The 12,003-nt window shown below is 37.3% G+C and overlaps 1 protein-coding gene and 1 long non-coding RNA gene across 2 annotated transcripts; both read right to left on the bottom strand.

Moving 5' to 3' along the window:
* Positions 1–225: 225 nt before the first annotated feature.
* Positions 226–597, bottom strand: LOC110927724. The gene is made up of 3 exons (XR_002585847.2): positions 545–597; positions 357–447; positions 226–283 (listed from the first exon to the last, which is right to left on the bottom strand). It is a non-coding gene; the product is annotated as an uncharacterized LOC110927724 (long non-coding RNA).
* Positions 598–3,232: 2,635 nt separating this feature from the next.
* Positions 3,233–4,637, bottom strand: LOC110927723. The gene is made up of 6 exons (XM_035987996.1): positions 4,525–4,637; positions 4,395–4,461; positions 4,090–4,185; positions 3,883–3,941; positions 3,707–3,815; positions 3,233–3,277 (listed from the first exon to the last, which is right to left on the bottom strand). Exons 1-6 carry the CDS (start codon positions 4,635–4,637, stop codon positions 3,233–3,235), a joined length of 489 nt encoding a protein of 162 aa, XP_035843889.1.
* Between the last annotated feature and the right edge of the window lie 7,366 nt (positions 4,638–12,003).

The following is a 12,003-nucleotide window of genomic DNA, read 5'->3' as shown; positions in this document are numbered from 1 at the left end:
TTCCTTCCAGTGTTCCCACAATTCCACCAACAATGGTGATCCCTCCAAATAATATATCAGCATTGTTCTGTAAAAAACTAAAAATGAATAATTTCAGATCGATCAAGCTTTCTTATTTTTATTTTTCGGTTTCAAGATAAAGTGCATTGTTTGTAACAAAAAAAAATAAATAAATAACAGTCAACACAAACGTCAAACATGCTTACCATTTGATATATGCTATAACCAGCATTTGGTCCCCGGTACGAATATGCACCAGTGACAAAATTATAGGCAATATAACCTAGCAAAAACCATGAAAAATTAGACAATTAGCACTTGGTATAGTTTACAAGATTAAGAAAATTAACACGTACCTAGAACATTTATGACATATATCTTCTCAAGCAAAAGAGCCTTTTATCTTGCCAAAATCTAGATAACTGATTGGAGGCAAATGAACCATAGCTGCAACAAAATACATGCAGGTAAACTATTTTATTAAGTGGTCTATTCCTCAAGTCCAGATATCGCTAATTATATGTAATATTCATTTGAGAAACACCTGGAATGTTCTTTAGAACTATGCTCAATGACCTCTTCATCTAAGGAGCCTGTTGGTTCAGGTCCCTTTAATTACACACACTAAACTCACTCAAGACACAACTCTCGTGAAAGTAACTTTGCACAAAGGAATTGAAAGCTTGCACTGTGTATTTGATAAACAAAAGGGTACAAAAAATAATAATATCCTATCCTATTTATAATAAGAAATCAAATAAAATGCATGTGCAGAAATAATTAAAACGAAGCTCCACGATGAAATCTACAACAAACTGCACCCCTATTTTCGATCACGTGTGCTAAAGACTCGGTCAAATCTGACCACTTCCATATTATGCAACTTGTGTAGAAAGCAACGTATTGATCCAAATACATGACCCGCTATTCTACCGACCAGCGACCGTGACCCGTTTTACAAACCGTGACCCCTGAACCAAACCCGATTAACCCAACAATCACCCCCTTAATCGGTGTTTGTTTACGCCTTTACCGCAGCACCAAATCACCTCAGTTTCGAACCACTATGACATCTAAGGGACACCCGATCTTCACCTCGATCACGTCCAATGTCTCGGTTCAACCCGAATAAAAAAACACCACGCCCGTAACATGTAACATGGCATAACGCTGGAACCGTTCATTCACATCTTGACTCATCACGGATCAACGACCCACCTGGTCACATCGGAGTCACCCGATTTGAACTCCAACACCATAATGTTACACCGTGTTTTTTCCATTCTTTACCTTTTTCCGATCATCTTTGTTCAAGAGGCTCTCCACCGACAAAGAAAACAAGCCACCCGCTTCTTCCGTTTTCTCACCTTGCTAAACGAGACGAATCCAAAGCCACCTACTTTGACGGATTCTTTCTGCCCGCTTTTCACGCACTACGCCGGTCTCCTCTTATCACGAACCAAGCCGATCAAGGCAACCGTTCTCACAGTCTACTGTTATCACCGGTTGAATACCAATTGCGCAAACCCGCAACTAACAAGCGAACAGCCCTTTCAACGCCTTTAATCATGACTAACAGCTATGAGACACACCGGTGTTCACCCGTCACCCCCGTCATCCTAACCGGTACTCTCCGCATGACAACGACTGACACGAACCACCTCCCGGTCACCGTCTTCTGCTGTGTAACAGTCCCGAACAGCCCTTCTTTACCTTCTTTCACGCCTGCCCTCCACCGACCGACACACCTGCCGGTGGCAGATGCTTCCTGCGATCTTCTCGAGCCCTAGGCTTTGATACCAAATGTTGGTTCAGGTCCCTTTAATTACACACACTAAACTCACTCAAGACACAACTCTCGTGAAAGTAACTTTGCACAAAGGAATTGAAAGCTTGCACTGTGTATTTGATAAACAAAAGGGTACAAAAAAATAATAATATCCTATCCTATTTATAATAAGAAACCAAATAAAATGCATGTGCAGAAATAATTAAAACGAAGCTCCACGATGAAATCTACAACAAACTGCACCCCTATTTTCGATCACGTGTGCTAAAGACTCGGTCAAATCTGACCACTTCCATATTATGCAACTTGTGTAGAAAGTAACGTATTGATCCAAATATATGACCCGCTATTCTACCGACCCGCGACCGTGACCCGTTTTACGAACCGTGACCCATGAACCAAACCCGATTAACCCAACAGAGCCGTAAACTTTTTTATCATGCGACATACCTATATATAATACACATAAAACTCATTAAACAATGTTGTATATAAAACAACATAAATACAAAAGAAATACCTTTCATTTGTAACGGCTTCATTGCGAAGCCCAACATAGCAAATGGTAGCATGAGAATTGCCTCACCAAGAAACGCATAGCGCCAACCACCGACCTACATACAAAGAACAACATCTATTAGTTTGACTTTTTGCGGTCAAATTCGATTGTTTGGGTCGCTGTCGTGCACAAAAAAGAAACAAAGATCAGTTGCGTACCACTCCACCATAAACATAACCAACAGAAATTCTAGTTGGTATGCACATGTAGAATATTCCCAGCCATGCTGTTCTCTGTACAAACAAATTCAATATAAGTTTATCTACTACACTCAAATAAATTGATACGGGGGACGAAGGCTCAAACGGGTTGATCCGAATGTATCAGTTGGATCAATGGAGGAATTAATGGGGTTTTCAATGTGGTTTGACCTATTCACGTCACTTTCCTACTAAGTCTCGTCTCTCGACATTACCAAATATTGGAGGAATTAATGGGGTTTTCAATCAGGTTCATACCACTCCACCATAAACATAAACAACAGCAATTCCGATCCGTATGCACATGTAGAATATTACCAATCAGGCTAATTTCAGTAATTATTTAATTCACCGATTATTTGCTTTCAGTTTCGTTTTCTATCATAAATGTTATGTTTTCTTTCCATTTTTGCATATGAAATAGATATAAGTATATCTCAGTACAAACAAACACGGTAATTTTTGTTTCAAGACACGCTTGTATGGAAATTAGTCAATGAGGAAGTGAACCTGAGCAACTGGAGCATTGTCATCGATAAATGGAGCAGCAAGACTTATGAAAGAAGCTTCACCAACACCAACTAACCTAAAAGCGACGGTTGGGTAGTATTGTCCACCCACCTCCCAATAAAACTACGAGAATCACGGATTCGTGGTAGGCGTGTATCGATAGATGAAAGTCCCTCACCAAAAAACAGTATCCATGTGTATTGCTTTTCCAGTTGTTGGCTGTATTTTCATAAAAAGAAAAAAAAATGAATTAGTTTGACTTCCAACATTTCTTTCACAAACACCTGTTACATCCTAGGGTCTAATATTATCAAATTTTAACAATATTAGTACATACCAATTGCATCTTAGCGTGTGAAGAATGCAGATCCATAAAATGTTTATTAAGAGCCTCATAGTTTGTTAATGTTGCAAGTCAAAAAAAAGACAAAGGTATAACAAATTTTACTTTAAATTAAATTTTAATACAACAACATATATCTGAGTTTTATCTATTCATCACTACAAGCAGATTTTTAAAATTGGTTAACCGGTCAGCACAAAAACAAAATCATGTAAGAAAATCGCAAAAGTGATATAGAAAACGAAAGGGACTGATCTGGCCTGCAAAGGAAGTTAGCCTCACTAACCCAGACTATTAGTTCTCACCTTAGAGACAACTTTTCCTAAGTAGTCTGAACCCTCGTCTCTTAAATCATAAGCTTTATATACACATGCAAGATGATAATTGTATGCATAAATACACAACATCAAAAGGCTGTACCAAATAATGCTACAAAGACATCAATTAAGACAATTTGTTTCATTAGAGATACAAATCTTACCTGTTGAAATGCCGATAGAAATAGTTGCTCGACCAGTCGAACCCATGTATGATGTACCACTTCCGTTCTCGCAACATCAAGAAAATAATCAATCAAACAGCAATAAATGTCCTTCCAAACTCATACAATTCCACAAATCTTCAAGTGTAACCATAATATTTCATTAACAGTGAAAAGTATTGATTCAACAAAAGAAGTAAACTGTACATAATCATGAGGAAGCGATAACTGTTTCCCTGTCTCCTTAAGCAGTCGCTCCAGCTCAGCATCTGCAGACGCCATAACCTCGCACTGTTCGAAACCCTAGCAAAAAAACCACAGTCAAAGAAACCGAAAACCAAACGAAATCTCCCTAAAAAAACACAAAAGACATAAAAAAGCCTATAAATTTAAACAAAAATCAAGAAATCTTGTAAATAAACCCTAGACTTGTAAATAAACCATAGAAATCTACTTACAAAGAACAAAGTGCTTGTTGTGCTATTCTAGAGAGAAATCTACTACAAATAAACCATAGATCTGGCCAGATCTTCCACCCACAAGCACCATCTTTGACGAACCCACAACCAAACGGAAGATCTGAAACATTACCCAGATTAGATTCAAATAACAAAAAAAAAGATATGGTAAAAAGAAAGGTACCCTACAGTCAAACCAGTAGATCTGGTGTCGGATCTACTGAGATAGTGTCGGATCTTGAAGCCACCGGGAAAGAAGCCATAGAAATCGATCTGGTTCCGGATCTGGTGTCGCATCTGCTGAGATACTGTCGGATCTTGAAGCCACCGGGAAAGAAGCCATGAAGCGACTGATGGAGTGGAGAAGGGGAGAAGATGGTGATGGCGACGACCGGTTCGATGGAGGAGCGGTGTGTAACACCTCGTAAAATCACGTCCAGTGATGTATTGACACGTGTAATAAACCCTAATAAAGTCCAATATTGAAATTTAGGGACTAATGTTGCGAAAAATCAAAAACTTTGATTATGAAAGGATTGGAAGTGTTAACATACCTAAAATAAGTTTCTAAATAACCTCTCACGACCTTTATGTTCACAAATGAGCCGCTTGTCGATCGAGTGTAGCCGTTTGTGGAATTAATTGAAAGTTGCGCAATGAAGGGTTAAAAGTGTCAACATGTTAATTCTTACCTCTGAGTGACCTATTAACAAACCGGAACTTCATAATATTTTATTATACTCTCGGGAATGCCAAATAATGGCCGTCTAAGGTTTTTATGCCTATAAGTAAAGATACGCGTAACTTTGCAAGTTAGAGAGACTAAAAGTGTCAATATGTTTAATTATACCTCTGAATGACCTTTTAGCGAGCCTGAAGCATCGTGATGTTTAATAATACTTCCAAGAATGCCTAATATGGATTAGATAAGGCTTCAATGCTATTAAATGGTGAGATGCGCAAGTTTGCGCAATAGAGGGGCCTAAAGCGTCAACTTTTGAATCTACGCCTTTCGGTGACCATTTAAGTGAATGGGAGCGTAGTAATATTTAAACATATGCATGGGAATGCCTATTATGGGCCATGGAAGACTTGGATGTCATTAAACGACATTCCACGCTACTTTGCGCAATTTAAGGACTAATTGCATCAAACTGCAAAAGTATGTCAATCCGTAAGGTATCGGACCTTCCGGAATATGACCATGAGTTAATCATACCCTAATTATCCTTTATATAGCTTAGATATAGGCTTAGAGGTGTTTGGTGCGCAAAAATAAACTTTTATGTCATGCAGGGACTAAAAGTGTCAAAAAGTGCACAAGTTTGCACTTTCGCGCATATCTCGCATTCTGAATATGCCCGGACACCCAAAAATTTATGTGATCACTAAAATATTTTATTTTAGTGTTTGGATTGATAAAATTCCATTCGTCGCGTAATTTGGATCGTTTTTCGCGTCCGTTCGTGTTTCGTCGTAATTAGCCGAACAACGCAACTGTACGACCAAACGAACCAACATCCGAGATATTTTTGAGCATGTTTCATGTTCCCTATACTTTAACTTCATTTTAGAGCCTTGAAATGAGGTTAACGGGACTTAAATGTGTCGAAAATGCATCAAAAACCAAGATTTGCAACTGCAGGGACCAAAACTGACATTTCGGTCAAAATTGGTTTAGGAGTGGGGCGTAAGACTTGGCCCATTTCTTACACCGGGCGCGAGAGCCCATCAGACCTGCAAAACAGCTGATTTCAAACCAGCAGCTGGGTTTTTGGGTTTGCAAATGGTTTTTAACAAGTCTGTGGGCTATTTTGGGTCACCCATGGTATTCTAAAACCATGGGCACACATGTAAGGCTCAGATCGAAGCTCGTTTTTCGATGAACGATCCTAACGGTGACCCGAAAACTACATAAACCCTATGATTTTTCAATTGCAACTCACACATGATCTGAATATTCTCTAAGTTGAAGCTCAAAGCTTCATAGCCGAGAATTTATAAATCATACTTCCTTGCTTGGACCCTTTGTAAGTGTCCTTTCGTGCTTAGTTTAATTTTTAGCAATTATAACCGAAAGTCAAGCGTTTTCGATAAACGCTTTGACTTTTAAAACGGTTAAGCCATTGTTCGCAACGAACATGGCTACGTGACCGTAATTAGGTAGGTGTTAAACCCTCTAAAGGGCACCTCCTAATTACCACGTTTACTTAGTTTAATTGTCGGGTCAAATAAAAGTCAAACGGGTTAGTTTTAAATAAAATACATAATTATTAATATAAAAGTCATAAAATCAGTTTTCTCACTTTAATAACTTGGTAAATATTAGCTGAACATGCCTAAGCATGATTCAACCCGACAATTCTAAGTATAGGCTCGGTTCGGAACCGAAAGTCGCAAAAGTTGACTTTTGCTTTGACTTTCAGTTCTGACCTGATTTAGCTTAGTTTAGATATGCCTTAGGATTCCATTAGAACCATGTTATAGGTTAGTATAACCCTCTGAGGTTATACAACTTGGTTCCATAGAAATCCTAGTTCATGCATGTTTCCGTTAAATGCCTAAATGTTGACCGTTATGCCCTTTTGACCCTAAAATGAGAATTTTGAAAATGTGAGAGGACAATAATCTTTATTACTGATTTATAAAGTTGTCCCTAAAATTTGACATCAGTTGGAGGTTTAGGTTAGGAGTTATGCTCATTAGCGTAAATGAAAAGCCTTTTTATTAATTAAATGACATAAGTAGCATATAGCCTATCTAATCCCAATTTTTGATACCAAACTTTTTACCTACTGATATAAAATAATATTTTGGGATTTTTGAAGATTTTTATTTATTTTTAGACTGAGCATAACATAGGGTTCTAGCTATAATTCGGTAATTACCGGTTTTGCCCTTTTGGGCTATAAAATGAGTTTTACAAATTCTTTTGATGCCAAACATTTTTCTACTGATCTAATATGATAAATAAAATATTTTTAGCCTTCTGGAATAATAGAAACATCAGCTTTCGTTTGAAAACCCGGAAATGGCTCCAAATCACCTTTTTAAGCGTTCTTAACGCATAGTATGTATAAAAACTATTTTATAAATATGAGACTTGACACCTACTGATGTTTTTAGTAAATTTTTATATTCTAACAGTAAGGAAAAGTTTTAAACTCAGGTTTTTAGTTTTGACCTTTTAAGCCTATGTGAAGTTACCAAAATGCCCCTACGGTGCATAGTATGGTTATAATTAATAAATTTCATATATATATGATACCCTACTTTTATAACTTATTAAATTAAGTATTTTTACTGATTATATCAGACCTGGAACTCAGAAAAATATTTAATCTCTCTCATAACCCTTAAAATGACCAAAATACCCCTACGGGGCATAAAAAAGTCTTAAACTCGTTTTGGGCATAATGGAAGGTATCCTACTGATATCACAACATATTTAAGGCATATTGACTTAGGAAACCTGTTCATGACTCTTTTGGTTACCCGTTACGCACTTTTCGCGTTCGGATCGGCTTATGTAACTAGTTTGCATAAATTAGCCGAAACGGGTTAAACTTTATCACTTTTATCTCAAAATCCAGAATGTGTTTAGTTTACCCTTATTACACAAGTATACAAGCTTGTCAGGTCAAAACCACATTCTAATCCGGTCTTCGCATAATTATACGTATTGAACCGTATCCTCCTTTAAAAACTAACCGGTCTAAGCTTAGGCTTAATTAAAGACCCGTTAGGAATCTAATAGGTTATTAAAAACCTTCGTTCCAGATTTAGGAGCCCAGTAAAAGCTATCTGTACTTGCTTGGTGGTATACGGCTGGGATAAATTGTATAAATTTGCTCAGGTAAATACTTTTAACTAATTTTCCCTATACGGGCTTGGGGTACGGTATATAAAATACCGCTTGGTCGGACATTTGACCTTAATCGATTGGTGGTTAAGTATTATCAAGATGACCCGTTTAAAAATTTGTTTTGTTTGTTTTACGCCTTTGGGAGTTTAATGACCATGCCCCGGATATCCTTGGCATCATTCATGAAAGGGCCACGACCTAAGCACGGGGTGTAGGCGTACACCTGACAGCTGCATATGTAAAAACTGGTATCCCAGTTAAAGGAATAACCTTGTGGGCATTATACCTGTGGTGTGTCTATTAGTCTTTAACCCGGCACGAACCAGGCAACTGAATGCATAACAAACATGTAATTCTTTACAAGTATTATATTCAAATAATTATCCCAAGTTATAAAATATTTTGTGCCGTTTGCACTCAAATCAATTTTCTTAAACTTTTTCAAAATGAGTCAGTTAAATTGTATTTACCAGTGAAAACTGACGTATTTTCCAAAAAGGCTAAGTGTAGGTACTAATCGGAATAGGCTGGCTACTCCTAGCATCAATAAAGAGTCTCGCAAGCTTAAGATGCCTAGGGTCTGTTGAACAATGTTTCATTTATCTTTGATCCGCCTGTGGATCCTTTACTTTCCGTTTGTAATACTTTGATATTACTTTATATCGGTTTGTAATATATTCATCTTTTGCTTCCGCTGTGCATTTAAATTGTGTTGTTTGACTATGATGATATCAACTACATCACGATACTCCCCACCGGGCCCACCGGTGACACGTGGAAATATCGGGGTGTGACAGGTTGGTATCAGAGCCAACATTGAGTGAATTAAACACTAGCCTTTTTGTGTTTAATCTCAATGACACAGTAGCACATTCCTTGATATTCTGAGTCTAGACTTAACATAGGAATACTCTCATCTCTATTCGGAGAATTTTGCCTTCAATTCTGTATATTTTTAACATGTCGCCAAGCAAAGAAGCCGTAATGGCAATTCTCCCCATTCGAAGCCTAGGAAAGGCCAAGCTTCGTACTGCGACCAGGATGAACGTGCAACCAAGGAGAAAGCATTCAGAAATAAAATGAAGAAGAAAATCCTTTTGCTGAAATCCGTTTCCTCAGTAAGTCCTTATAAGGGCATTTTTATCTTTCTGTCCCTTCAAGGACAACATTATTCCTTTCAAGTCCCGCTTAGGGTAATTCTGTACCTCTTTTTAAAATCATTGGAATGCTTTATTAAAATTTCATTTATTCAAAATATATGAATATAATATATGAAATAACTTAAAATAACATTCCTTTTATAAGATCTACCATTATAATAAAATGGCAAAAATCTAAAAAGGACGAGACCTAGCTCAGGTGTCATTTTAAGAGAGGGCCAAGATGGTAGTTCCTCAATTAGATTTAGATCCTTGTTAACATCTCAATTTAGGATTATTCTGCGTTTAGATATTAAAAAGAATCTTAAAGGTAAAACCTAGCCTAGATGTCATTTCAGACATGGCCAAGATGGTAGAACCTATTCAAAAGATTCAAATCCTTGTTAACATCTGTAATATGTTAACATTCCTGGCAGACGTGGTTCGATAAAATCGCATAAATCATCCTTGTACTAGATTGTCCCGAAATCCTTTCTTAGTTTATGATTTAAGCATCCATTAGGGATAAAATGCTTACGAGCCATATTCATTGTCATATAAGACAAAAGACAGTCGTAGCCTACAACTCCCTGTCAAGAAAAGGCACTGAACAACGTTCAAGCCTAAATACCTTGATTCTATAAAATCATGGTTTATAATTGCCCTTGTGACTTGGCCTTTTGTGCCATAGTTATATTTTAATTAAATCCAGGATAATTATAATAAAAATCCTGAATAAAATAAATATCATTCCTTTCCTGCCAGTATTTATATTACAAAGAGTCTCAAAGGGTATAACCTAGCTTGAGTATCATTAAAGACCTAGCTATGATGGTAAGACCTGTTTAAAGAGATTCAGATCCTTGTTAAACACCTGAAAACATGTTAACACTCCTGACAATGGGTGTGATGCGATGAAATCACACTTGTCATCCATATATTAGAAATCTTCCAACCCTTCATTTAGCCTAAATGATCAATAGGAATCATGGCTAATAAAAGTCGAACATGATGTACACATCTAAACATCCATCTGGAATGTATACCTACGGGCAAAGATGTATACATGAAAAAGATAGTTTTATTTCATAACTTCTTGTCAAGACAATGAACTATGAAATTTTCTGATCCAAAGGAATCATTGATTATGTTTTAAAATTTCCCTAGTGACAAGGCCTCTGTGCCATCAAAAGTCCTTTGGAACAAGCCCTTGTGCTATAAAATGTTGGTACGACATTGACAGTTGTGATTTATGTCCCCTGTCTAATAAATATGAAGGATTATATTCCGTTTAAAACGCCAAAGATGGTTTATTTAAAAAACTTAGGCAAAACATAATCAAATAAACTAAATACTATCTATTGGCCTATATGGTTTATTCGCACCATGATTATTTAATTATCAAGTTCGACAATTCATTATATGATCAAATTATTACTACTTGGTTTGTAGCCTTCAAAGCTTCATCATGGCTGACCCCTCTGAAGCTCGCAATCATCTAGTTGATCAGAATGGTGATGCAAGACTGAATTTAACAGGCACCGAGTTACAGGCTATGATAGATATAGCCGTAAACAACGCTGTGGACCGTGCGTTGAAGGATCATAAGCGAAGGTGCGATGATACCCCAAATAAGGGTTTTAAAAAGGGTAAGACCGATTCAAACTATAACCAGTCCAAGCCAAAGGAGGCAAAACCCGAATGTAAAACCTACGGGAAGAAGCACTTCGGAAAATGTTTCTATGATCAGACCAGGGGATGTGTCATCTGTAAAGAGATGGATCACAAGACCCATGACTGCAAGGACTTGAAGGACAACCAGCAGTCAGGTGAAAAGACCAGATGCAAAACCTGTAGGAAATACCACCTCGGGAAATGCAGATTTGAATCTCAACCTCTACCCTATGGAATCTGCAAGTCTAAGGAGCATAAGACCTTGGATTGCAAGAAGTTGGGAGACACAACGGTTGCAATGAAAAAGGGCACATCAAAACAAATTGCCCAAATAAAACCAAGAAGCCTGGAGAGGCTAAGAAGACCAAAGCTGGAAGCTCTCAAATGGATGCTCAAGAGGCTATTCAGGAGGACAATGTCACAACAGGTACATTCTTTATCAAATAACGCTCATGCTAGAGTATTATTTAATTCAGGTTCAGATAAGTCTTCGTAGACAATGGATTTTGTAAATTATTAAATCTGCCTGTTAAAACTCTAAGCGTTAAGTATAAAGTAGGATTGGCCAATGTTACCTCAGAGACTGCTTCAGCAATATTAGATGGATGTTTTATATCCATTAGGAACAATTCTTTTCCACTCTCCTTGATTCCGTTGAAATAGAAGGACTCGATTGAGTGATTGGAATGGATTGGTCATCTTATAGCTAAGCCCATATTGTGGGTAATAAGAAGCAAGTAGTTAACAAGACTCCTTAAGGTGAGCCATTGACAATTCAAGGAGACACATGGTATGGATTGCCTATGTACCTGCTGAATTTGGTATTTAGTACCAAAGCTTTGAGTATGGAAATCTCTGAAAAGAGAAACAACAGTCACGATGCTAGAAAGGCGACAAATGTTAATGGTGCATCAAATGTGAATCTAAATGTTAATGGAATTAACCTCCAAATCTATAATTAACACAGCCATTAGAAAGGCTGGGA

The sequence above is a fragment of the Helianthus annuus genome, chromosome 3 (genome assembly GCF_002127325.2).
Source record: "Helianthus annuus cultivar XRQ/B chromosome 3, HanXRQr2.0-SUNRISE, whole genome shotgun sequence".
Classification (NCBI taxonomy): domain Eukaryota; kingdom Viridiplantae; phylum Streptophyta; class Magnoliopsida; order Asterales; family Asteraceae; genus Helianthus; species Helianthus annuus.
This window is presented reverse-complemented; position numbering and strand designations above follow the sequence as displayed.